Genomic DNA, 27,385 nt, shown 5'->3' on the forward strand with positions numbered 1-27,385 from the left:
AAAGTAGAAGCAGCATTCTTTCATCCTCACATGACATCTGCACACACCCCCAGCCCCTACCCTTGGCTTGATCTGTTTAAAGGGACTCACTATCTTTAAATGAATAGTCGGATGAGATTGGTCTCTACCTTCTCCTGTATCATGTTTTTTGTTTCTATATACAGTATCTTCACAATATTCAAAAATAATGCTCACTTTGAGAGGGGAGTAGAGCTGTGACCTGCCACATGCAAAGTAAATATAAATATCACTACAACAGTGAAATATTTAAGCTTTTTTTTTTTGTTGGCTTTCCTGTGTCATGTGATGGGTCTATGGAGTTTTTTTGGAGTTAAGGTAAAGAAAATTGTTTAGATGAAGTAAAGTGGTTGAGCAGGAGAGAGACAGACAGACACAGGGAGGGAGGCAGGGAGGGAGAGGAGGAGAAAAGGAGGCGGTGGGGGAGGGAGGCGAGGCGATGATTGCAGTGCTGCTTGCTCACGAGTTCCTGAAAGGATCATATGACTGGCAGTCACATGCTGCTGGCTCCTGTGTACACACTTCGTGCTGCACTGCAGTGGACACACACACACACAGGCAGGCATACACACCCATGTAGACTATTTACTATCTCCGAATCAGAGTGGCTGCATGAACGCCATTCTGTATGTATTAAAATATAATTTTGAGGACAAAAAAAAAAAGAAAAGAATAAAGTCCCGTGTACAGAAGGCTTTGCGCAATGGGAAACACCCAAATATCCTTTCTGTTTTTTCTGCAAGCTTTATTAGCAACAGGGCCATTACAAGAGCTTTGGTGAAGAGAACACAAACATTCACACCCCCCACCCCCAATTCCCACACACCCAATGCATTCCTCCTCAATAGGCTGCCAAGTTAGGAAGGCACATGACACAGGCTGATTGAGCTCACTACTAAGTTTGCTGTGTACACAAGTTTCACTGGGTCACATTTCTGTGTTTCAATTTGGATTTTTTTGTTTTTACAAGGATTTGCTTCAAAAAAGAATGGTCTCCAGCAAATAGGATTTGATACATGACTAGAAAAAAAATGTTTTCAGTAAATAGCAGCAATAGAACACAAAATGAAACATTCATTCTGTCATTCTCGACAACCCCGTGACTCTTTGTTGCTGCTGTTCACTCCTAACAACAAACCAACAACCAGTTTGTAATTTAACACTTGGGCATTGAAGCTCTGTGCACTTCATCACTTTCACCGTTTTCTTTTGAATAGAGCACCCAGGGCCAGGTGAAGATGTTTGGGAAATGCTGCCAGCTCCGTCCAACAGGTGGCAGCAGCAGTTCCCTGGACAGCTCTTCCTCTTGCACCTCTGATAACAGGGACACCAAAGAGCATGGTCTCCGATACCAGGTAGTACATTGTCCGTCTTCTTAACTGGTATTAACGTGAAAAAAACCCCCAAAAAACTGGGATTAAGATTTTCAGTTAAAATGTGAAATGTGTAAAAATGCTAAAGCTCCGCTCACTTTCTGTTCTTGGGATAACGCGTTAACTTGGCAGAAAGTTAACGCAATTTACTTGTATAATTTATTTTTTAACTTTGTTTTATTGTTACAAGACTTTTAACCAGTTCTTTGCACAATTTGTCAAAACTTTTTTTTTTTTTTTTGGTGCTAGAGAGAAAGACTTACGTTTTTTTAATCTCTTCCGCCCAGGGTTCCAGGTGTTCCTCCGACGTGGTCATGTTGGGTGAGATGATGTTTGGCTCTGTGGCCATGAGCTACAAAGGCTCCACATTAAAGATTCACCAGATCAGGTAAAAATAAGCTTTTGCTTCTTTTGAGTGTCATCGTTTTTTTAAATAGCTGATTCTCAATGACCTTTATAAGCAATAACTGCTGAAATAAGGGGAATTGCGAGGTGGGGGGTGGGGGGTGGCATTAGAAGAAAAATCACATGAGCTGAGCTGGCAGGTTGACGATCTTTGTTCCTTTCTTATCCTGATATCAGATCACCACCTCAGCTGATGCTGAGTAAGGTCTTCACGGCCAGGACTGGAGGCAGTGTGTACGGTAGCCTCAACACGTAAGCACACATTCACACAATGAAATGCCTTTTTTTTTTTTTTTTTCTGACATCTGCACGAGTTCATGTTAGTATTGTGTGGTATCTCAGTGCTGTATTTACCTCTACATTTAAAATCAAACAGGTTACAGGACAGCCTGGAGTTCATTGGACAGGACAGCAACACACCGAAGCCAGATCACAACTCTGGGGCCAACAGTCTCTTAGGGAACATAGGTAAATGATAACAGTTGACCTTTTTAGGTCATTGAAGACAAAGCATCCAGTTTATTCCTGTAATTACAACCGTGAAAGGTCTGCAGGAACTAAGTTAGTCTCCTTATATTTCCAAAACAGTATTTTCATATTGACCGATAAATGATTTCTACCTATATTTGCTTTCAAACAACTCCCAGATAACACCAGTTTGATGGTGTGAGTGTTACGAATTAAATTACTCAGGCGAAGAGCTGCTGGAAGGTTTTGTCCTCTTTGTGCGTTTTCTCTCTCATCCTCACAGAAAAGACCCAAAATACCAACTTCTGATGTAAATACCCAGTGTACAATTTTAACATTTGTTACTGTGTTTTCTGTGAGCGATGCCAGCCCTTCCTGTTGTCGCTTTTTTGCTGGTTGACCTACGTCATGTGTATGATTCTGCTCCAGTCTGAAAAAAAGCCTCTTTAACTGGAGGAGGCCCTGTTCTCATTCACTAACAGTTGTTGATGTGTTCTTTTTTGTTTATCTTTTTCTCCCACCCTCTGTCCTGCTTCTTTCTTCTCCTATGTGTTTTTTGTTTCTGTGCCGCCCAGGATTTTCTCAGCTCTGCAGCCCTCGCCGGGCCTTCTCTGAACAGGGCCCTCTGCGCCTCATCAAAAGCGCGTCTTTCTTTTCAGGTTGGCACTTAAAGACTGGCCATGGCTGATGTGTGGCAGTCACAAATGTGTGTGTTTTTGGGCAGTAGTGATAGACCGCCAGCTGTTGCATGCTTGTGTGGTGAAAGCATGAAGTGCCACAGCCTTTCTATAGATGGCGTGGTTCAGATTATATCAGCAGATATATTTGGCGTCTCAAAAGTGCAAAAGTTAGTGAAAATATATAATTAAAAATATATACTTTGAAAGCTTTAAAAATGATAATTATGTTGATGTCATAACTTTCTTTAGTTTTACCATAGGGCCACATCAAACACAATCATAAATATATCTGCTGGTGAATAAATTAGTTTTACCATAGGGCCACACCAACACAATCATAAATATATCTGCTGGTGTCGTCTGAGCCAGGCTTGCAGTGGTGTTGCATGGGTGCTCACTGGTGTCTGTAGCTGAAGTTATAGCTGTGGTTTCACAGCTCTCTCTGTGCATCCTTTGGTTTTGTGTTCCCCTCCTTTTGTGCCCTAAATATTAAACACCAGACAGTTTATCAATAAACAACACTTTTCAATTATAATAGCCCATAGGTTTAACACCTCCTAAGATTTCAGCGCTAAGCTCAACGGTTATCTCTGTTGAGGTCTGCCTGGCGTTTTCCTCATCGATGTACAGTCCGTGTCGAACAATTGTGGACAGTTGTGATGTCATTCATCTTCATGTTTATACACTGATCATGTCTTAACAGCAGCTTCAGACTATTTCCAAAGTGAAACCGACTTCAACAGAGGAGTTCGTTCAGAATTTAGTTAAATAAGTTCAAATTTACTTAATTCAATGGCAATTACTTTATTTTCAGTATCATCTACATCTCTTGCGCTACACAAAGCAAACAAGCAAACAAAGCAGAATACATTCTGAAGTAACACCTGCACCACTTATTGTGCTAGTGCACATCCTGAGGAAGTGCAGTAGTTTGTTGACTCATACGACAAGTGGCATGGTGAAATGGTCAGGAACAGCAGCGGTGAACACATAAACTTTAACAGTTAATTATGTTCATATTGAAGCCTTTGGTAGATGTTCCCTTTACCATCTTATTACCACACATGTTGCCAGATAATCCACTGTTTGAGGGTAGGATAAGGATTAGAGTGGAACCTCTATGACTTTGTACCTTTACTTTGGCATCGTCTCAGTTCTTTTCAGTGTGCTTTTGTAGTGAGTGCAAAGATCAACTGAAGATCAGTATATGGTTAAGAGAAAATGTGTGTCAATATATATAAGTATGTACAGAATATATATATGTATATGTATATATGTGTATGTATGTATATGTGTATACATATATGTATATACGTACATGTATGTATATACATGTATGTGTATGTATATACATGTATGTGTATGTATATACATGTGTGTTAATATATCTATGTATATACATGTATATGTATATACATACATGTATATGTGTGTGTACATACACATATGTATATTTACTTTAGTATTCCTGTCCTATAAAGCCTTTTAAATATAGGAATGGTGTGAAATATTTTGGGTATTCTTTGCAGAAAGAGAAATGCTCCTGGAGATGATTGATGAGCTGTTCATTGTTTTTTTTATGACAAAGCCATTTGTGTGGGTGTGAGTGTGTGCGGCAGTGCTTTAGGATTGTAACAACATTGCATAACTGTCTGAGCAGGATGCCATGCCAACCTAAGGGCCCTGTACCCTTAAATAAATGTGAGTAAGCAGAATGGCAGACAGACAGGCCGCCATCTGAGCAGCACTCTATGCTATGGTATACACTATAAAGGAATAAAAAAACAAAACAAAAAAAAAAACACGCCATCTGCTATGTGATTGACCTGTAGTGTTTGTAACAGCGTGTTGTATCACAGTGGTATCCGCAGATGGGGACACGCTGTGGTCAGTTAGCAGGATGTTGTAACAACACTCTGCTTTCTTGTGACATTTCCCGTCACACAGGTTGTGCCAATGTCATGTGTACTAATTGATAAAAGGTTCAAATGGCTGTGTGTGTGCGCTGTGTGATGTGTTTGGAGGGGAGTGGTGGCTTAGTGGTTAAGGAAGCGGACTTGGGTCCGGAAGGCTTCAGGTTTGAATCCACCAGCTGCCAAGTTACCACTGAGCATGGCACCATCACACTCACTGCTCCCCCGATGCTTAAAGCTGCCCACTGTTCACTTTAGTGATAGGTTAAAAGCAGAGGTCACATTTGGTGGTGTGCTGTGTCACAGTGACAAAGTAACTATAAAGTAGTTCATCTTTTATTATATACATTATTTTTGTTAATATTTATAGAAGTCAACATGGACGCCACAAATGCTGGTATATTTGTATCATTTATTATGTTTTTGCACTTGACTGTATGGCTTTTCACTGTGTTTTTTCTAAACCACAAACCGCGCAGGACGACTGTATATGTCGTTAGTGCCCGTGGTGGTGATCACGGCGTCTCACCTCAACTTATATCTATGCCCTTAGACCTCAACCGTGCTCCGCCTTAACCTTTGCTTTTACACAATTTTTTTTATGTTCTGTTTCAAGCTTTCTGCTGTTTTTTTTTTCCTAGGACGCAGTCACCCCATGGACATGCCTGGCCGTGGACCGTACGATGAGCGGGACAGCGGCATCGCCAGATCAGGTAGGAATCCAAAGCCTGGATTGACCTGCACTCATGAAAGCCACGGTCTTAAATGGTTAAAACGGGTTTTCACTAATTCGTGTCAAGGCTATTAAGGAACAGAGACGATGAAGTTAAAAGCATTAGACACTGAATTGTTTTTGTGCTTTTATAATCTCAGATAATTGTCGGTTCTTATAATCATGTTGCTTTGAGAGGAGTGAGGAAATAACAAAAAATAATGCAAGTAATTGCAGTAAAAAAAAAAAGACAGTATTTAAGTTGTTAACCTCTCCGTAAACTTCAGATTACGTTGCACAGTGAAAACGGAACACTAACCCTGTTCTTACATCATGCTCACACACCTCACACACGTTCACTACACACAAGATCAGGCACGGTCTTAATGGCTCATGTAAGTGTCGACCAATGCCTGCTGCCCAGGCTGTAAATAATCCTCTCATTAAGTCTTGCTCCGTGTGCATGCGCGGTTTGTTATGATGTCATGACCATGTCTGTCTGTAAAGCCTGGAGGTGAATAGGTGCATTATGTGACTAAACACCAACTGTGTTAGATCTGACATTGAAGCCTTAAATATTAGATGTTACTTTCATAAGTGCTATGTAATTGTGTGTGTGTGTCCTTTTTAGTAACCGTGTTGCCGTTGTTGAATTATTCATTTCCAACCGTTCACTCTCTCTGCTTATCTCCCCTATTGTTTTCTCCTCTTCCTCCCATCAGCGTCTCTCAGCAGCCTGTTGATCACTCCCTTCCCGTCTCCCGGCTCCTCCCAACCCAGCAGCTGTGCGTCCAGTTACCAGCGCAGATGGCTGCGCAGCCAAACCACCAGCCTGGAGAACGGTGTTTTTCCTCGATGGTGAGCAGGCTACAATTACACGTTTGAACCAGATTCTTGTTTTGTTTTTGTTTTTTTCCCTCTGTTGATCCTTAAGACAGAACAACAGAAGTATCAGGATATCACAACATATACTGACCCATCTCTGCCCTTCATTATCACCCATTCGTGTCTGACTGTACTGTTATAATTATTTATTAAAATTAATTTTTCCCTTGTCAGGACCAAAGCTTTGGTCCTAAAAAGGCAGCAGATATCAGCAAACATGCCCACACAAAGCATTCGGACCAGCCCTTGTGTTGTCTTTGACATTTGTAAACGCAGCTGTCAGCCTCTGAGTGACCTAATCTTTCAGGCGCTGCAGTCCAACAACAAAACATCTCTGTTGTTTACTAACCGCTGCAGCCCAAAATGTCCAGGTTTTTCCTATACATTCTCGCCTTTTTTATTGTGGCTCAGCTGTATAATGCATTTACTTTTTACTAAAATTCCAAGGAAAGTAAAAACGGCATTTGTGTTTGTATTACACTGACTCCTCCTTATATTGTATTACCAGGTCGGTAGAAGAGAGTTTCAACATGTCCGATGAAAGTGGGGCGCCGAGCTTGGGTGTAGCCCGGAAAAAGAAGATCGCCATCGGGGTCATCTTCACGTTGTCGCTCAATCCAGAGGAAAACAACCGCTTCCAGGAGTTCTTCTTCTCCCACTTTCCTCTCTTTGAAAGCCACATGAACAAACTCAAGAGCGCTATTGAACAGGTGAGAGGGTTCACGATGCCGGTACGATTTTGAATCTAGATCAAGCCTATTAAATATAAACTAAACCATTGGTTTGACATGTGCACGTTTGGTCAGATAAACATGTCATTTTAGCTCAGGGGGGTATAAATAAAAACCAAAAGTCAACTCTATCCCCCATGGTTGCCCTTTGTAATGAGCAGACCTGCTGGCAGATTAAGTGTTCAGCAGCACATACCCTTTATATCTGCAGCTCTGTTCACTGGCACAGTCGCAGCTGGTAGTGACGTGCAGTTGTACGCTCCACATTCCCCCCCCCTCCTCCCTCCACATACTTCACCTCTGTCCCTTATTCGTGGCTCCACCTTTCTTGTAGCTTTGTTTTTCAGCATCTGTGCCAAAAATTAAAAAAATCCTAAACCATGTCTGTGTTATGTCACTCTCCAGGCCATGAAGATGAGTCGACGGTCAGCTGATACCAGCCAGCGGGCCTTGGCCTACAGCCGAATGGTGGACGGACTTAATGAGTTCAGGTTGGGCAACCGTTTTTGTTGACACGAGAGAGACATTTTGGTTTTGTCATGTTATAAAAAAAAATTATTCCAGGTATATTATGATTAAGGAAAGGTATGGAAAAGCTAAGGAAGTCTAGGTCATGGTGTTATTCATGTCACTACCATTTGGGCAGCTTTACTGACCTGAGAACTATTTTACACATGCATGTCGTTCCAAGTGCACATTGTTGAGGCAGTGTATTTTCCAGGTAACATCTGACACTGATCAGCTCCAGTGTCTTTTAAAGTATAAGAAGCATTCCATCCATCTCTGACGTCAATGAGAGGAGGAACGCTTCAAGTATTTCCTAACGAGTCAGCGACACTTGGAAACGTCGCAGTTATTGTTTATTTTAGGCTCCAGCTCCATACGCCAACTTTCTGTTCATCTTTTTTTTTTTTTTTACCACAGATAAAAACTAAGTGGTGCAAAATAATAATAATTTATCACCACAATATTATACAGCTTTTACTTCAAAAACGACCAAAGTAATTAGTAGGGCTGTCAAACAAAAATAAAAGGTGGTTTAATCAGGATTAATCGTTATCATAATAAATCATGATTAATTGTTATCATTATTAATCTGGATGAGTCAACATTCCTAAATATAACAGGAAAGAAAACAGAACAGAAAGACAAACAACAGCCTGCCGTTTGTTTCAAATCCATTTTGTTTGATTAATCCAGCCCCCACTGCATTTCACTGCAACGTGTGTAAATAACCAAACGTGAATCGACGGTGTGCATTCGAGCAACGCTAAATGAAAGTGTTTTGTGGAGATGACGATGATGAGGTCACGTGGCTCCATTTGAACTTTTTTTTTCACAACCGTCGCTTTTTAGCTTGTCTAAAAATTAATTTACAGCCTATCGTAACTAATAGTAATAGTTGACTTGTAATAAAATAAATATACAGTTTTATATAATATAAAATATATTATTATAAAATATGGATATATTTTATTATATATATAATATACTATATAATATAATATTATAAAATATATAAATATATATACATATATACATATATAAATATATATATATATTTATATAAATATAAATATATACTATAAAGTTATAGTAATTTACCTTATCGCTGAAAATTAAATCACACATGCTGACTTATTAGGTCAGCCCACTCACTCAGAGCACACTGCTCTTCCTATTGCGTATGTGCACACATACTCGTCTCTCGCTGCTAACTGGTGGGCACTCGCCTGTCTGAGGTCCCCTCACTGCTGCGGTCATATGCCTGTTGGCGGCCGGCCACAGTAACCCAAGCCTCATGAGTGGCAACCTTATCTACCTCAGCCACTGGCCACAAGCACCAGAATGATAAATAATCCATGAGTGCCGGCGGATAAAACGCAATTGCGCAGGACAAACAAAATAAAAATCTCACCTTCACATGGCAACTAAATATATAAAGTCGAGCCAACTCTTAGTGTATTGACTTCATGGAACTTTACAGGAGGAAAAGGGGAAGAAATGCCATTAGCTTAATGCTCTGACGTAGATAGAGGGCAGACCCACACATTGCGCTAAAGATAAGGTGCATTTTCTGCAGAGGCACACGCACGTAAAAGTCAAAAGAGGTCACGTTTTGTGACGGCTTGGAATTTTCAGCATTCAACACTTAACGCAGACTATTTTTTAAAAATAAACACTTAGGCCCAAAAACATGCTAGGCTGTTTGTTATTGACGTAGCCCATAACTTGAGATCATCATCGGTGCCCTTGAATTTTAACCTTTACAGAAGCAATCTAGAGACTAGATCTCCCACGTACTTCGCACTGGCTCAGTCTCATGCGTCCATCCACACGGGCTCTCAGTGCATCAGTCCACACCAGACACTGTGGGGTCAAGAGGAGCTTAAAAAGACCACACAATTACTGCCCTGTTTGTAACACAGGGAGGAATAAAGCTTTATGAAGTGATATGACACTGCTGTCAGAAAGACAGGTCAACGCTGCTCCCCTGCTAACAATGATGTTGGAAAATCCTCACCACCGTGCCACTGTTCTATTTTGGCATAAGTTCTAATCTCACTAATGCAGTTTAAGCTTGGTGCTGCCACTTCTAGGTCCTCATATTTAATTAAACACCTTTTTCCCCTAAAACCCATTAATTGGCCCACAAACCAATGTGTTCAGTAAAGATCAAAAAGGTCATATTGTTTACAGTAGGGGGTGTCAAACATGCGGCCCGGGGGCTGGAACCGGCCCGCTACGGAGTTCAATCCGGCTTTATGAATTTTAAAAATGAAGAAAAAAAAAAAAAAAGAAATACACAAATTTAATTTAATTTCATGTTCAGGATAATTTTTTTTGTAAAATTATATTTCATTAAATTTTAATAAATATTAATAAACATCTAATATACTTGAACATGAAAACAAAGGGAGAAAACATGGACTAATTGTTTATTAAAGTTAATTATTTTATCATTGTACCTGGTCCGGCCCACTGATATCTAATTAGTATGCGGCCCGTGAACCAAAATGTTTACAGCATTTGCTAAGATTTTTTTAAATCCCTGGTTTGCCTCATCAGTATGAGGCACTGAACCAGCAAACAAGGGATTAAAGCAGGTAGTTACAGTTTCCTTGTCTGCTTTGAAATCATATACTTTTTATAGATATACTATATATAGAACTGAAACGAAATGTGTTCAAGAAACCTACTCCGTCCAGTTGCCCTCCGTCACTATTTTTGCATATACTCACCAAATAAATAATAAAACACCAAATTCTGAAATGTGTCTAAATAGTAATAAACACCAAATTCTGAAATGTGTCTAAAATCATAGAAAACAATTATCCATATTTCTTTATGAAAAAAATCATCATCCATTTTGGCCCCTAAAACGTCTGATTCTTTACATTCCTCATGCTGCAGTGATTCCCCCTCGGCCCCTCTGTGTCAAAGCTTGGCCCGTGGCCGAGACATGCTCACCAACGTTCCATGGAAACTCCACTCCTTCTCAATTGACAAACGCCCAGTTTGAGACGCATACAGATAGATACAGACACACACACACACGGCACAGAACGACAGACAAGGCTGTGTGAATGTGTGCGCGAGTATGTCAGGCACACACACACACACACACACTTACACACACACACGGGGTCTCCCATGGTCACAGTTGCAGACAGCAAAGCTCTGTTAACTGAGATCTCTTTTGTTCACCCCAGGGGACAATCACACTTCTGTCCTATCTGTCTGTTTTCTCTCTTTCCCCTCCTTCTCTTTCATACATTCTCTCCATGCCCCGTCCGTCTCTCATCGCTCCCCCCCACCCCCCTCTTGTTTGTTCCTCATCTCCAGGATGACCATCTGTGACCTCTACACCATGCCTCGAGTGGCTGAGCCTGTCTGGTTGACTATGATGTCTGGCGTGTCAGAGAAGAACCAGCTCTGCGGTCAGTTCATGAGGGAGCTTTCACTTCTGATGGAGCAGGCCTCCAAGAACCAGTTGAGTATTTGGTTACTTTTTTAAAATCCCAGTACACACTCAAGACACTCAAGACTGTCATTTCTGTACGTTAAAAATGTCAACAACAATCTTTTTATCTTTTTGGTCTTCCACACAAAGAAAGACTCATAAACGCTATTCATTTTCTGTCCCCCCCACACACACACACTTTCTAAAGTCTCCCACACTCTCACACACAGAATGTCTCACCCTCTCCGCATTTACTGGTCTGCCTCAGAGCGGAGCTGTGAATGAGACAATCCCTGCCAGTTTGTAACGACTTATTGTTGCAGTTACAAAGCCATAAACAAACCACTGCCTGGTGATGTCTGGTTTGAAGTTTTTATTGAACATCACACTGGTACAAAGCAGGACTGATGAAAAAGAATTCACCGGGTTAAAGTGAATAGGCGCTGTAAGTTCATCGTTAAGCACAGCATTAATTCCGAACATAAAAAAAAACCCGACCTACGCTGCTCTTGCTAACATCTAAAGATCCTGAGCACTAACCCCGACCTACGCTGCGGTTGCTAACATCTAAAGATCCTGAGCACTTTAACCTCCAACTCTTGCTTAATCTGCCCTCAAACAACCCTGTGACCACAAAGATTGCGTGGATGTCGTTTGTAAAATGATTAAAATTTACGGCCCTAACAATGAAAACAGGGCAGAGTAGTTACTGGATTACGTTTTTTTTCTTCACTATTTACAGCCTAATTGCTAGCTGTGGGAGATAATTCAGTGGCCCAGAGATAAAATAGACAAATAATTGTACCTGCTTGTATACAGAGAGTACGGGTGTACTTGAGCACAGGCTGACTGATACTCGCTGACTCAGATCAGTTCACTAGCTAAGCAACAAAAAACCTAAAAAAAACCCCGAAATGTCTAAATTTAGATGCATATTCAAAAGGAGATGCAAAAAGGACCAAAACCAGGTAATGGTTGACCCCTTTGATCAACTGCGAGTCTTCAGTTGATTAAAATAGCATTCCAGGCAACCGGTGATGTTTTTTTACTTTTAGTATCACTTCACAGCTTTAGTCATAGTTTCTACCACTTTTGAACTTTGGTGACTCCATCTCTATGGTAGTCTACTCCATCACTGCCTGCAATTTGGTCTTTGTCATGAGGTGTCGACTCGCTGTATGTCCCATGACTGGAGCTTTCGATGACAGCGGCTTTTAAAACAGCTTAGAAGTACAGAGAGGTTCACCATTTGTCATGAAGCAGGAAGGGAAGTAGACATTTGTGGTCAGTAGGGGGAAGCGAGTCACTGTCGCACAGTGTGTGCATACGTGCAAGTTCTTTATTACTGTATCGGCATGGGAACGAATGTTCCAAACAACAGACAAGTGTTTGTTTGTGCGTCTGGTTCCACAAGAACAAGACCGACTTAAGATTTTCCAACTAATGAAGGAACAGCCGACCCACAAAAAATGTCTAAAGGGAACTGGAAATAAAATATAAACATTTGTCTGCTGATTTTTGTCTGACCAAACCTGGTCTATCATTCTAGATTTCTTCCCGCCTTATTGACCGCCATCTTGACTAATCACTTGGCGTGGGTCCCCACTGTCATGCCCAATGGACAGCCCCCGATCAAGATTTTCCTGGAGAAACACTCCTCTCAGAGTGTTGACATGTTGGCGAAGACGCACCCTTACAATCCGCTGTGGGCGCAGCTAGGTGAGAGTAAAACACACGTCTACGCACGTACACAGCTGAGAGTGAGGCGTAGAAGTGTCTGGCTCCAGGGAAAGTCCCGTAAAATGTATGTTTGTTCTTCAACCTGATTGATGCGCTTCCACAAACTTCCATTGTTTGTTTATGATGTTGGTAGCTGAGGGAAGAGCAGATAATCTTCTCTGTCCACAATTAAAATAGGCTGTTGTTTTGAGTGCGAGTCACAAATGTTCTTGATTTTGAACATTTTAATTCAACAAATTGATATGCAGCGTTTGCTTATATATCGACCAGCGTCTAGATAGTTAAAGTAGAGTTGTATGATTTAGTTTGAATTATTTACTTAAATTTTTTGAATAAATAATTGTAAGGCACATAAAATTGTTGTAAAGAGCAGCTCGCATGAATAACTCGAAAACATTTCATGTTACTATGCTGCCCTCTAGTGGATGCGGTTTAGAACTACACGTGTTTGTATTATGAAAAGTTTAAAAAAAACATACTAACAGGAATATTAGGAAGAAACAAATGGATGATAATATTCAGCGTATCATTGTACATTATCATGTCCTTATCTAATCTATATTATTTCATTTATAATTTACTGTCAAGTAATGCCTGCTGCCTTGACTGTAAATCAGTCCGACAAGTGGTGGTCACCGTTGTTTTCTTGTCACGTTCAAAGGTGACCTGTATGGCGCTATTGGTTCACCGGTGCGGCTTTCGAGGACGGTGGTGGTCGGCCGTAGACAAGAGCTGGTCCAGAGACTTCTCTATGTCCTCACCTACTTCATCCGCTGCTCGGAGTTGCTGGAGACACACATGCTGGACACGGCTGAGGACGAGGCCATCGTCATGCCCGGCTCCCTCATCACAACCTCTCTGAGGAAAGGAGAGGTGGAGGAGTCGGACTACGTCTTAGTCACTGTCCACAAACCCACGGGGGACTACTTGTCCCAAGGCGCAGACGGTGGTCAGAACGAGGCAGAGGACAGCAGCTGTCCGTCGCATAACAGCCTCCAGAGCAGCACATATACAGACAGTGAGGTGGGCAACGGTGTTGAAGATGCACCAAAAGAGGAGGAAGATGAGGAGGAGGAGGAGGAGGAAGAAGAGGAGGAAGAGGACAGCAGTGAGAGTCAAGGGTCAAGGAGCAGTGTCCTTCAGACAGGTCACAGTCAGGATACAACCACTGCATTAAGGACTACAGAAGACGAACCTCAGGAGCTGCGCGTAGAGTCCAGCAGCCCTGTAGGTGCAGAGCCTCGACTGGAGACTGTGCTGCCTGTCGGCTCCGCCTCCTCCTCCAGGGATATCCTCCAGATATGTGCGGATACAGAGACCAGGGCTGAGCTAAAGCTAATCGTCCCATCAATACCCGCAGCTCTTGCGAGTCCAACCCAAACACCCCCTACGGAGCGCAGGTGCTCTGGGAACCCTGCCACCAAAATGCCTATTCCTTGGCCTTCAGGAATCCCTACAGAGAAGAAGCCTCCAGATAGAAACGCGGCTGCAACCATACCCGTGCCGGTGGTACCCGGAAACAAGGTGGGCTTTAGCCTAACCGAAGGGGAACCAACCACAAAAGTCACTTTCCTCATCGGAGTCTCCATGTCTCCTGAGTCAGACACGGAGAGCTGCAGACGGAGGATGGAGGACGAGATACGGAAACACAAGAAACACCTCGCTCACTCCAAGGCCAGCAGCAGCGGTGCGACGGAGGACCAAAGCAAACAGACGAAGGCCGCTTCAGCCCTGCAGCGGGTGTCCAGTCAGATGCCCAAGTGGAACCCAAGCTGCATGGATGATTTTGACGAGTACTTCAGCCCGGAGAACCCCGTGGAGACGAGGACGATAGACGATGTGGCCAAACATCAGGAGGCCAGGACATTAGACAGCACGCACAAAGACTTGTTGGATCCTTCAGGAATCCCACAGTGTGGTCAGTTTACAGGTCACAGCTCCCAGAATGCCGTCAAGACTCAGGGTCTGGGACTCTGTTTAGGTTCGGACGGCACACAGGCTGGGTTTAGCAGGAAGGGAGACGCTCTGTTGGATGTGCAGAGAAGGTGCAGGTGTGGGTCTACAGACTCCTCTGAAGCGTGCTGCTGTAGGGGCTGTTCTGCTGAGCAGGACAAGGCTCTTATGTTGTCAGTCCCTGTTCTGCCGGATGGAAGTGGCAACAGCAGAGAGGACCAAAAACACAAAGTGGTTCCTGTCAATGACTGGGAGATACCGCGCAACGAGAGTTCGGACAGTGCACTGGGAGACAGCGAGAGTGAGGAGACGGAAGACTGGCAGGAGGAGGTGCTGCTGCCCTTCCCTGGGTGAGTAGGAGAACTGCAACAATGACATGTGCAATTGAGTAAACAGCCAGTATTTCAGTAGTAGTAGTATTTACGTAACATTTGTGTTTTCTGAGAATGTGCCTTGATTAAATTGTGAGGTTAAGAAGTATTGATTTGTCAAAGGTGACTCGTTAAATGGGTTTATTAAATTATGAATTAATTTGTTGACAATTCTAACGCATAAGCAGAATGATGACACATGTACATCCAATAATTCCAACATTTCTTTACTGAAACGCCTCCAACTTGAAACACCATCTAAATACCCAGCATGCATTTTTCTAGGCTTCAACTTCAGGACAGACACATGGCTAGTATCAGCCGCATCAAGACATTAAGTCAGTCTACGTTCGATGAGCTGACTGACAAGTGACTAGATGTTGATGTATTTCGATCAATCATGACTGATTAATAACGATTAATCGTCAATAATCAGATTAGGAATTTTAATCCTTTGACTGCCCTTGTTTTCTCAGTTGTTTACATCGACATTGTATGTATATACAGCAGTAATGACGAATATTATATTCGTTGTTTAATTCACAGGTCAAAGTTGGTGGAAAACTACTCCAAGCCAAGCATAGCCAACTTTGGCAGATCTCTGTTTGGAGGCTACTGCCCCACCTATGTGCCAGACTTTGTACTGCATGGGATGCCCAGTGATGAAAAGCTTCGACAAAGCCTCATGTCTGAGTTAGGTCACGCTGTTCAGGTAAGAAAAGTACAGATTAAGGTGAAGTGAAACCATGTTGCCAAGCCTGTCATTTGTTTTTTTTTTAACATTTCTTATTGTATTCTATAGCATTCTGTATTGGATGAGCCCATAGCCGAGGCCGTTTCTATAGCATTCAGTATTGGATGAGCCCATAGCCGAGGCCGTCTGCATTATAGCAGACACAGACAAATGGACAGTCCAGGTGGCCAGCAGTCAGAGACGACCAACCGACATCAACAAGCTGGGAAAAGAGGTCTTGGTGTCCAACCTGGTCTCCAGCCTTCTACAGTCCACGCACCAGCTCTACAAACTCAACCTGTCACCAAACTTTGTAGGTTACACCAACGAGTGTGTGTTTTTATCTGGAAGGTTTTCAACAAAGATGTTTCTGTCCTTAACCATTCCTGCCTTCTTCTTCTCCTCCTATGCCTCTTTAGTGCATCATGCACCTTGAAGATCGACTGCAGGAAATTTACTTCAAGAGTAAGATGCTGGCAGAGTATTTAAAGGGTCAGACAAGAGTCCACGTAAAAGAACTGGGCATGGTTTTAGGGTAAGTGTAAATTTTTTTTTTATTTTGGGAGCTGTACAGATCCAACAGTCTGCCAGAACATTAATCAAACAATAAATGAATTACTAGTTTAAGAAACTTCATTTATTTATATTTGTAGTTATACTTCGCACAATGTTAAATGTATAATTCAGAACACAGATGTGTCAAATTTTGGTTTGTTATTGTTTCTCTGATGTTGTGAAACTATGGTAATCTCGTCTTGCGATACTGCCACCTGCTGGATCTATTGTTTACTTCCTCACCTGTTCAGATCACTGATGAGAAAACGCTAACCACTAACCAATTAAACATGTCTCGCCTGACTTATTCATTTTAAATTATTATTTTTTTATTGTTAGCATGCTATGTCATGCTTTATCCTAAAAGTTTAAGTTTTAGAGCAAAAATGTAGATGAAACACCAGGTAAATAGGAACTGTTTAAAAACATATACTAGCACTCAAATATATGAAGCAAAAATCTATGTGTAATGTACCAGCTCCTCCTGCTGGCAGTTTTTGGACACTGCACGAAAGCGGTTGTGCAGAAAATACGTTTTTTTATCCCATTTCGGTTGAAGGTATTCAAGTCCAGCTCTTATGTTTTGCAGAATCGAGTCCGGCGACCTCCCCCTGTTGGCTGCTGTGGCCAGCACTCACTCCCCCTATGTGGCTCAGATCCTACTGTGACACAGCAAAGACACCAAGGTCTGCAGGCAGCCTGAAGGAAATCAATCAGACATGAGTACTGATGACACTCTGGTTCAAAGACACTGGGTCAGAGGTCAGCAGCCATACCCCCACCCCTGATCCCGGTGAGGTTCTGTCTCTCACGACGCCAGGGCTCAGAGGGATCTTTGCCCTGTGCTTGAGCTGTGTCCGTCTCTGTGGACCACAGCTAACGGCTCCTCTACCTACTAGCACTGCTGTTGAAACTGGAGCAATACTGATGTTGCACCACATCCGGGGATGAGGCTGTCATATGAAAGGGAACTCTGACGATGAAGGGAACATCCTGACATGACCTTCTCCCGTACTTTTTCAATTTTTCTTTTTTTTTTTTAAACTAAGATTTAAAGGGACTCACTTTTTGAAAACAAAAGCCAAAGACTTTTATTTTTCATTTTCCCAGTGGAAAAAAGGTGAAATGAAATTTACGTGACCTGACGTTAACAACAAGTTGCATTTTCTGCTCTTTTACTGTACAATCGTAAACTCACTGGTGATAAGTCAGTTCAAGGACAAGAGCCTTTTTTTAGACTTTACTTGGAGGTAAATATCACTGAGCACATTTTTCAATCCTTACTCCTATTTTGTCGTTCCTTTTTGTTTTTTGTTTACATGCTTAATTTCCCTAAGATTTTTTTTTTAACATACCTGCCAGTTAGATATAATTTGCCAAATTTCACTGCATCTTTGATTTTAATACCAGTTTTAGAGAGGAGGTTAACACCACCAGTGGTTTTGACGTCTGTTATCATAGGATCAGCTCTACCTCAGATCTTCATATGGGCTGTGATTGAGTACGAAACCACCAGGAAATACTTTTTAAACTTTTTAAATCAGTCATGTCGGAGAGAAAAAAAAAACTGTGTAAACTGGATGCTGTGTTCTTTAAGAAAGGGAAAAGCTGTTTCATTCTTTAGGATGATCCTATATAAGAAAAAAGAAAAAAAATTACACATCAAAATGCAAATAAGATGGTTCCCTTTCTACTGTGGGTTAGCAACAATGCACCATCTTTGCATATTTTAGAACTAAATGCTGAGATATTTTCACACTTTCACACTAGCTCTGCCACCTTTTGTATGATGTTTACAGCTGCTCCGCGAAGAAAGGCAGACGTAGCGCAGCAGGCCTTGTAGTTTGTACGTTCGTATCAGTTATTGCGATTTCAGTCAAAAGCAACGTCTTTGTTGTTTTTTTCCCCCTTTATAAACCCAGTTTGTATTAGAGAGAACGAGACACTTTGCTTGTTTTGAGTTCAAAGAAGCATTATTTTTGTTTTTCTCAGACGGATTTATTTGTCAAACGTTGACAGCGTGGAAGATCCATTCATCAGTCCTGCGTTTGGTGGCAGAACAAATAGAGTAAAACCTGTCCCCGTGAGCGAGTGCATCATTTATGAAGACGGAGCGGAAGTGCCGAGTTTCAGTAGTACACACATCCATATTCTACTTTACCTCTGTGCTGCATATTGCCTCCATTGCAGAGGAAGTACAGAGAGAGAGAGAGATATTTTTTTTACCAAGTGTGTAGCTTTATATAATTTGAAACTTTACCATTAAGTTCACAAATCTCTATATGTCCTACTTAAAAATTAGATTGTGGCTCAGGCGTGTCATTTGGTAGCAAAGTTTGCTGATGGTCTATAAGTCAAACTGTACACTGACTGAGAATCAGTCACTAGAAAATACCGGAATTCCTGGTAGTGCAATGCAGAGAAATATGAACAGTGATTGTCTTTATTTTTATAGCTAAGTCGCATCCGGATATTATAACGTAAGTCTTAACGGAGAAGTGACATGGAGTCATTGCAGGCTTCTGGAGAGCTTGTTTTGCTGGTATAATTGATAGATAAATATATATATACACACACACACACACACACACACACACACACACAGTACATGCTTGTTACTGCATTGGAGATGCTCGCCAATATCAGTCTGCATTTTTGTACAAACCAGCCATTATGTTTAAAAAGGTATACATTTATATCTGCTTTTCCTTTGTACACAAATAAATTATTTAGTTCCTCCTGTTATGTTTAACGGTTTGCGTAAACTGTACATAAACTCAGTTCATTTCCATGTATTTGTACAGAATGTCTTTAAAGTCTGCTCAAATTATTTTCCCAATTTTCTGGGAATGTTGTGCAATAAAAATGCCCATGTTGAGAATGCTGTCTCTCACAGATTCCTGTCCCCAAACCAAAGAAAGATGGTGAGGTTTAAATATAAAATAATGTATTAATCTAATGTAGTAAAGATAAACCAGGTATATTTTTGTTACACCGTTTTCACTTTTGGACACTTGAAGGTATTCAAATCCAGCTCTTATGTTTTGCAGAATTGAGTCCAGCGACCTCTCCCTGTTGGCTGCTGTGGCCAGCACTCACTCCCCCTATGTGGCTCAGATCCTACTGTGACACAGCAAAGACACCAAGGTCTGCAGGCAGCCTGAAGGAAATCAATCAGACATGAGTACTGATGACACTCTGGTTCAAAGACACTGGTTCAAAAAACTGAGACATCGATTATTTCATTTTAAGGCGAGGGCTGGCAATGACGTTAGCACCATCCTTGTTGGTGTTTAAGCCCCAAACGTGTCCTGTAATCATTTCATTACTGTACCACAACAACCACATATCAGTTAAACTGCAGAACCTGGTTCCGTTGTGATGAAGCAGCTTCAGACTTTCATTTCCTCACTTGTCAGATTAGCAGCTCTGGTTTCTTGTCTCCATTCCCACGAACAATCAGCAAACGTCTCATGATTTTGTAGTTGTCACATGTGCATTGGCCTTAAGTTGCACGGTTTATTCTAGTCAGGCAATTATACTGTCCTTTACGTTACGCACCATAATGGCAAGCCCATAAACTGTCAAAAAGAAAGAAAGAAAGAAAACCTCTAAATGAGTGCAAACTGTACCAAAATAGCGCACTATTTATACTGGAGGTGGCCTGACTCGCACTGCTCACCATCTGGATCACGCCTTAATCCCGGCTGCAAAAACTCCGCCTTGTACTCCTCCTAGCGGCACAAGAGGGAATACAAAACAAGCCCACACACTGCTGTTATGCAATAAAATAAAGGAGTGTCAGGGCTGTCGGCTGAAAAGAAAATGAATGAACAAATAATTTATAAAATGTTAAATGTCAACTCACAATTACATGAATGAAATTTATTAGATTAAAGTCGGATATCAGCTATTTATAATAAACAGCAAAAAACCCCAACAGGGTTCGTATAAAGCCAGAGACGTCATACGCTTAAGTAAAATTAAGTTTAGAATTGCACAATAACGTAGTTATTGCGCGTTTTGAGGAGCAACTGCTCGTGGTTGCGCCTGAACTGTCACAAGGCAGAGGGTGGTTGTGCTGCGTTTAAGGACTCTTCAAGAGCTCGTACAAAACAGCGTCATACAATACATTTGATGTAGATTGCGCTTCAGATATTACAAACTAGTTCCACATCATGCACGGGGTGGTGTATTTTTAAATAATGCTGTTATTGTGACACGACTTCAGCAGTGGTACTTTATTGATAGTACAGTCGTTGTTACAAGCCCTGGAACCTGGATAAAGTATAATTGTTAAATATTTTTCGACAGCTCGTAAATGCAGCATCCTCTCGGGGCAGACAGATGTCGTCAACTCTCCACTCTCACGTCTAAGGAGGAGGAGAGTGAGGAGGGATCATGGAAATCTGAACTCCTGGATCTAAGTGACTGGCGGTAGCGACAGAGTTGGGTCTTTCCGTCTACCAAAGATGTACACAGTTCCAGAGAGGAGGCCTCGTCCAAGGAACTTTCTGTCACAGAGTTTTTCTCAACTGCCGAAGCTGAAAGTTTAGTTTTCAGTCTTTTGCTCCGTCCTCCTCGCTCCTGGAAAAGAAGGAGCTCCAGGAGCTCCGTGTTGAAGTTAACTCCATTCATGTTCAGCTCAGCGAGGACTAAAACCACGGAGATGTGATTTTTGTTTTGCTGTAAAGCAGCGAAGGTGGAGGAGACGACATTAAATTTCAAGTTGAAGTCTCGAGGTGCGTTTGAGCCGAAGTTATGAAAATGACCGGAGCTATGGAAACTTCTTTCAAACTGGCTTTGAAGAAACCGCCCTCGCTGCGGACCGCAGAGGTAAACAAATCCATCGTCTCTTCAATTAGCAGTGCTCGGCTAATGTTAGCTAGAAAAAGTCAAACTGTTGCTTTAGTTTTACCGTTTTAAAACTCAACTTTGGTGTTAGTCAGTGGAGTTTGACTGAGAACCGAGTATTAATTTACACGTGGACAGATTGGACATCATTGTACTCTTACTTTTAGTAGTTTTATTAAGTCCCCTTAATTAGTAACGCTTACATGTCTACATAATGGAACTATAATCAGTACTCAGTACAGGTCTGATCACATAAATGTGTTGTAAATTGTCTTATACTACTAATAATAATATTACCACGTATTGTCATTAATAATATAAACCGTGACATTTGTTTATGCTGAACTTTTCATGCAGGGAATTCAATGAAAAAAAAATCCCCTATAAAATTTAAGTAAATATATATTTCAAAATGAAATTCATCTGAATGTCAAACTAAGGGGTTTGGTCATAAAATCATATTTGTTGGTGGTTGGTGGCTGTCTTGTGTTAGTATGGTTTTTAATATTTAATATAAAATCTATCCATGAATTCATTACCAGCAAATGTTATGTATTTCTTCATCAAATATTTGCTTCATAAAATAATGGCCTTACCATAAAATAAAATTAAAAAAGCTCTCCTTAAATAAGAACATTTGATGGGCAGGTCTGGTTATTGGGATGTTTGCTTAAAAAATTGAGTCCAGAGAAGGAATTATTATTATTATTTATACTTTGGAATCCCAACTGATGACCTAGCAAGGAAGTGAAGGACATATGAAATTCAAGTATTAAATTACGCTGTGTCACTGACATGGCTTAAGGGGTCCTCCATTTTTTTTTTATTAGTGCAACAGTCACAAATCAATCGGTTACTGTCAACTTTCTCAGACTGAAGTCTTCTCTGACTGAAAGCATGTCTTTGAATATGGACGCATAACAAGGCAGCTGGAAGTTTGGCAAGTCACTCTGTCTCTTGCAACAAATGTCCACAGAGAAAAACATGTCTGTGTTTTAGGTCAAGGGGACACTGGATCTGTTAGTCCACTTCTGTGAAGTTTGTTAATTTTGTGCCCCTCAACTCCTAGGTGGTCAGCAGTTGATTGAGAACCCAGGCTGTTAATGGCTAGTACCTCAAAAGAGCAGCACTTTTAATACAGTCTGATTGTGTACTTGAAATATTACAACTATAAAAAAAATAGGAGCTTCAGGTTTATTGGGCTTTTAAATTTTTTTCCCATGCAAAATCCAGCAGTATTTAAAAACCGAGAACAGTCCCTTTAAGTATGTGCAAACCCTATCCTGACGCACAGCGTTTCTGTTCTGCAGATTAAGCCACAGTATACAAAAAATCACGTCACTGCTTTCTGTCACGGGGCTTATATTACAGAGCCCCGGAGAAAGTTAGTGTAAACTTGCGTTTCAATGAGTCCAGTTGAATTTTAATCACTGCTGCTTTCACATCCCTTCCTCTGCTCCTCCACCTCCTCCTTCCCTCCCCATGTGAAGCTGTGGAAACACAGCTGGCTTGTCGGTGCTTTAGTTACACTCTCTTACCAAAAATAGCTCACATCGTACTCCCTTCCATGTTCAGGCACTGGTTATAGTTTTGAAGTGAAAGCACTTTTTAAAGGCTCCACCAGAAACAAAAAAAACGAAACAGCTGGTCTTCAGCTTTCAGCTACGAATGATTCTTCTAAGACAGTTTGATCCTCTGTTTGTTTGTTTTTATTTGCATTCATGGTACTTTTCATACATCTTCAAAGAAGGGAATTGTGCCCATTTGAATAAACCCCAAAAGAGGTTTAGTTAAAAAGTATATGGCGACATTACGTCAGGGATGCTGTAAAAAGTCTGCTCTGTTTTTTTGATGTTTAAATTGCAAGTACAGCGGAGGAAAAGGACGGGTTGACTGTTTCCGTGCAGTTATTCATGATTCATGAATATTGATAATAGTGCTTTCACTGAGAATTAATTCGCTGACATTCACAAACTCAGAGGCAACACTAATGAATGAACCTCTGCCTACAGAGAAAACGAAACGATCAGACTTTCAGAGTAGAAAGACAAGAAGCAAACCCTTTTTTTCTTAGGCTACGTCCACGCTGTAGATCTTTATGATAAATTCTTATTTTTTTTTTGTGTTCACACTGTGTCCTTGTGAGTCCTCAGCTAACAGTCCTGATAATTGGCAGCTGTAGAATTATTCTTCCTCTTTGAGTGTTTGCAGTTTCATATTTTTTAAAACCACCTTCTACTTTTGTGCGGACTGCTGAGACACTGTACCACTACGATCCTTACAGCTAAAAGGAAGCGGACCATGTCTGTTCATTTTAGGTTCATTGTTATGCTGATGACGACTGGGTGTTTAAGTTTACGTGTTTAGAATTGAGGACTTTATTAACCGCAACTTCAAATTATTATCATTATCATTTTTATGCTTAAGACAAAGTTTATGCAACAATATTAAGTTTTAAAAAATAGATGATTTAAAAGAAGTACGAGCCTGACGTTTGACTATTATTGGTAAATATTATTAAAACTAGTTTCTTAGGCGTCACAGATGACATGAGGTGAACTTTGTTTACCCACAGTTTAATCAGCCGTCACACTGCTGTAATTACTGCTTATCATAGTCAAAGAACAATCAAGCCGGGCCAAACAATACCCTAAAAAGTTGTTTCTATATCTGGCACATGAGTAATCAATTAAAAGCTTCACATATACAAAGGTTTATTCTTACCGCTGCAAATATAAGGTCAAACCAGGTGTTTATTCCAGACTTACCCACACTGCAAGTCCTAATGTGCGAGTCAGCATATTTTCTTGGATGGTGAATTATTAGACTACAGTTGAAGGTACGCTATGTCTGTCTGCGTCTGCCTCCTGTGCAGATGTTTGACTCATTTGGAACACTTTTTCACCGCAGCTTTTACGACCAATTAACCTTTCCAACTTTCTTAGGTTTTCCACGAGGCCCTTTCATGCCCGTCTACCTTTCTCGCTGCCATCCAGGTGCCAGTATTACTGGACAACAAATCACATCAGGTGATTTGTTAGTGTCTTTGGCAGCAGTTGGTACCTATCGGACATTTATAGAATTTCCGACTATTGCGAGGCCGCCCGATTTCTGCAGGAAGAGTAGAGAAGAGAAAAAGAAAAATACGACCTGACGCTTTTGCAGCGAGCAGATTTTTCATAAAATGAAGAAATGGAGCAGTGTGTGGTCGCTGCGTTTTGAGAAGGAGCACATTTCAAAGGAGACTCTGTGTGTGTTTCTGTACAAGTTGCCAAAGTCCTTGGTTTGCTAAATGCTGACGCAGCCTAGGAGTTCACAGGCATTACTCGGTTGCTGTATTGTCTTTTCAAAGTTTGTGCCAAGTTGAAATTCACGGTTCCTTAACATGATGTTCAAGCAACCGGCATGAAGGTGTGAGAATTTGATGAAATATTTATATTGCATCCCATATGCTGTCATGCCCTGCAAAGGACGATAAATATCAAATACTTTCTGCAGTATCGGTAGTAGCTTTTCTTTATTTGTGAGTCCTAATTCCACTCAATATTCACTTTAACTTGACTCTCGATAGAGAAGAGGCTGTTTTTTCTTGCTTGCAGAAATCATTTGAGTATTCATGTCTCCGGTGGACTTTGTTATTATGCCTTGATATCTTGATATGGGCAGGAGTGTGTAATGAAACTTAAGTAGAGTAAAACTAATTGTTTTATTAATCTGCTTTCTGGAACAGGTTACACACTCACGCATACATAGGCACGTCCCGTAGAAATATAGATGTAGTAGCTGGACCTGCAGCTCAGTTTAACAAGAACAACTCCAAGTCCAGTAGCTCCTGTACTACATTCTAGGTATGCTCTCGTTTAAATGTGAGCAAACATGCATGTTCACACACATACTGTCAAAGTGAAAACCAGTTTGACACCAGTTTTGTCTTGACAAGCGGCCCCAGGGCTTATCTTTGCAACTTGGTTTAGGTTTAAGCTCACTCTGTCCTATTTAGCGACACGTGTTTACGAGTTGTGGTATTGTTTCTCTACCTATGACGTGTTTACCAGGTATGGTGATTTTCTTCCAATTCATCATGTGTTGATGGATGAGGGACTGCAGTATAATTGACGCAATGACACAACAGAATGGTTGATGAACAGTACATTTAGTCCGAATATTACAAAAAGAAGTAGCCCAAATAATTTGCCTGGTTTAGTCTTGAAATACAGCTGTGTTTTTGTATGAACCAGCAAAACGGGTATTTGTTTTTGTTTTATTATTGAACTGTCTTTAATTTACTGTTCTTGTGTAAACAAACGGTTCCAACGTTGCACAGAGAACCTTGCTCAGCTTTGGTGTTGTAGATGTCAGCTCTTCACGGAGTCTCTGGCCGTCACAATGAAGCAGAAGTTTGGGGATTAAAAGATTAAGCTCGATATAAGAGAGGTTCAAATCCTGCCTTAAACAGCTGTGGCGTGTCAATTCCCTTGCGGCCAGGGCACTTTCGAGAGCAACCATTGCTTCCCAAGAAAGTTTTAGAAAGAAAAACTCTGGCTCTAGTAAGTCGAGGGAGGTTTTAAGGGCTTACGATTAAACCAAATACAAAACAAAAAGCTAAAATAACACACACACAGACCAAACAAATATATTTCTTCACTCTGATCATTTATCAAAACCAAATACAGGGCCGGCCAAATATTTGGCAATTAATGGGAAACCTTAAAAAACCTATCACAAATTGTTGATACAGCCTTATAAATGTTGGGCAAATTGACCGTAGTACAGTAGGTACTGCGTTCCATTCATTGCAGATGCAGATGTGTGTATATTTGAGAATCTGGTCCAAATTCATTTAGAAATAAAAGTATCTTCATAGAGTGTAATGACTGTGTTTACATAATAATGCAATACTTGATTAAACGTCATGGTGACACTTGTTGCGATAGTGTTATACTCTTAGGCACATTACAAGGGTTGTACCTAAATTATCTGACAAAGAAGCATTGGCAGAGTGAAGAGCTGTTGACAGAGGTCAACGGGGGTAAACAAAAGAAAGCAAAATTATCCAGTCGCACTAAAGCACTCTGGGTAATTTACACAATGGGTTGTAAAAGGAGCATTGGGACTATGGCCTGCAAAAGGAAATTACAGAAGAGATCTATTAAAGAAGCCGGGCCTTGACAGAGCAGTAAAATGAATGACGAAAATGTAGAGACAGAGAAAATATAAACTTTATATTCGGTCATAATGATATGAACATTTGTTTTTTACCTGGCAATAATGAACAGTTAGGGAATGCTGTATGGATGTTTTTTTTTTTCATGTTTCAGCAAATGCAAAGTATGACACAGATACACTGCTCACACCTAAAGTTCACACGCACGCATGCTAGTAACAGCGTTAAAAACACGAGGGTGCCGACACACTGCATCACTGTTGGAAGGTCTGAAATGAAAAGGTTGCACAAGGCTGCGTGTGGCAGACGCTGTGTTTGTGTGTTTTTTATTTTTGTAGAAATGAGGGGAACAAACACAGCCTTCCATTGACCCTGACTGGTGAAAGACCTCCCTATGGGGCCTAATAAAGGCCCCACCGACCTAAAAGTGAAAGGCCTGTGAACGGCTGGAGGGCGGACAGAAGCTTGAAAAACTGCAGTGACTCAACCGTTAGTGAGAAAAGTTCTTGGACCTCTTTTGCCTTATGGTTTGTGGTTGTTGCTTTTAAAGATCTGTGACACTAGTTCCTTGGTCTGGGTATTTTTGGTGCCTTGTGAAGCTCGAGAAACAGTGTAAGGACGAGGCAACGATACTATTTAAAAAAAAATGCTGTAAGGTAGTAAAAATAACACAGCCTTTCACATAGTTTTCACAAAGAAAACTTACTTTAAAATCACCAACTGCTCTATTAGCTTTGAATTACTTGTGTTTACTCAGTAAATCCTTTAATTTAACCGTATTTTCTGAGCTGATTTATGTATGACGTAACCGGCACCCTCTTTCTTTCATTATAAGGAACGTGTACTTATAGCAATCCTTCACTGCC

General features: G+C 41.1%; 2 protein-coding genes across 4 annotated transcripts in view; both read left to right on the plus strand.

Annotated features, from left to right (window-relative positions):
* Positions 1–19,382, plus strand: part of fnip1 (folliculin interacting protein 1) — a 29,400-nt gene extending 10,018 nt beyond the window's left edge. Inside the window, exons 3-18 of one of the 2 annotated variants that reach the window (XM_008332204.3) lie at positions 1,236–1,373; positions 1,679–1,779; positions 1,974–2,048; positions 2,173–2,264; positions 2,840–2,923; positions 5,499–5,570; positions 6,292–6,427; positions 6,963–7,164; positions 7,591–7,676; positions 11,032–11,178; positions 12,699–12,868; positions 13,551–15,192; positions 15,760–15,925; positions 16,059–16,259; positions 16,366–16,481; positions 17,091–19,382. In XM_008332204.3, coding sequence (XP_008330426.1) covers positions 1,236–1,373; positions 1,679–1,779; positions 1,974–2,048; positions 2,173–2,264; positions 2,840–2,923; positions 5,499–5,570; positions 6,292–6,427; positions 6,963–7,164; positions 7,591–7,676; positions 11,032–11,178; positions 12,699–12,868; positions 13,551–15,192; positions 15,760–15,925; positions 16,059–16,259; positions 16,366–16,481; positions 17,091–17,169 — 3,507 coding nt within the window. In that variant the 3' untranslated portion in view covers positions 17,170–19,382. The remainder of the gene's footprint in view (positions 1–1,235; positions 1,374–1,678; positions 1,780–1,973; positions 2,049–2,172; positions 2,265–2,839; positions 2,924–5,498; positions 5,571–6,291; positions 6,428–6,962; positions 7,165–7,590; positions 7,677–11,031; positions 11,179–12,698; positions 12,869–13,550; positions 15,193–15,759; positions 15,926–16,058; positions 16,260–16,365; positions 16,482–17,090) is intronic. The other variant, XM_008332205.3, reaches the window with a different exon arrangement.
* A 1,517-nt stretch (positions 19,383–20,899) lies between these two features.
* The window catches only part of rapgef6 (Rap guanine nucleotide exchange factor (GEF) 6), a 92,489-nt gene continuing 86,003 nt past the window's right edge, over positions 20,900–27,385 (plus strand). For both annotated transcript variants that reach the window (XM_025065812.1, XM_008332209.3), the window contains exon 1: positions 20,900–21,337. In XM_025065812.1, the coding sequence (XP_024921580.1) occupies positions 21,263–21,337 (75 nt within the window). In that variant the 5' untranslated portion in view covers positions 20,900–21,262. The remainder of the gene's footprint in view (positions 21,338–27,385) is intronic.

The sequence above is a fragment of the Cynoglossus semilaevis genome, chromosome 19 (assembly GCF_000523025.1).
Source record: "Cynoglossus semilaevis isolate Cse_v1.0 chromosome 19, Cse_v1.0, whole genome shotgun sequence".
NCBI lineage: Eukaryota > Metazoa > Chordata > Actinopteri > Pleuronectiformes > Cynoglossidae > Cynoglossus > Cynoglossus semilaevis.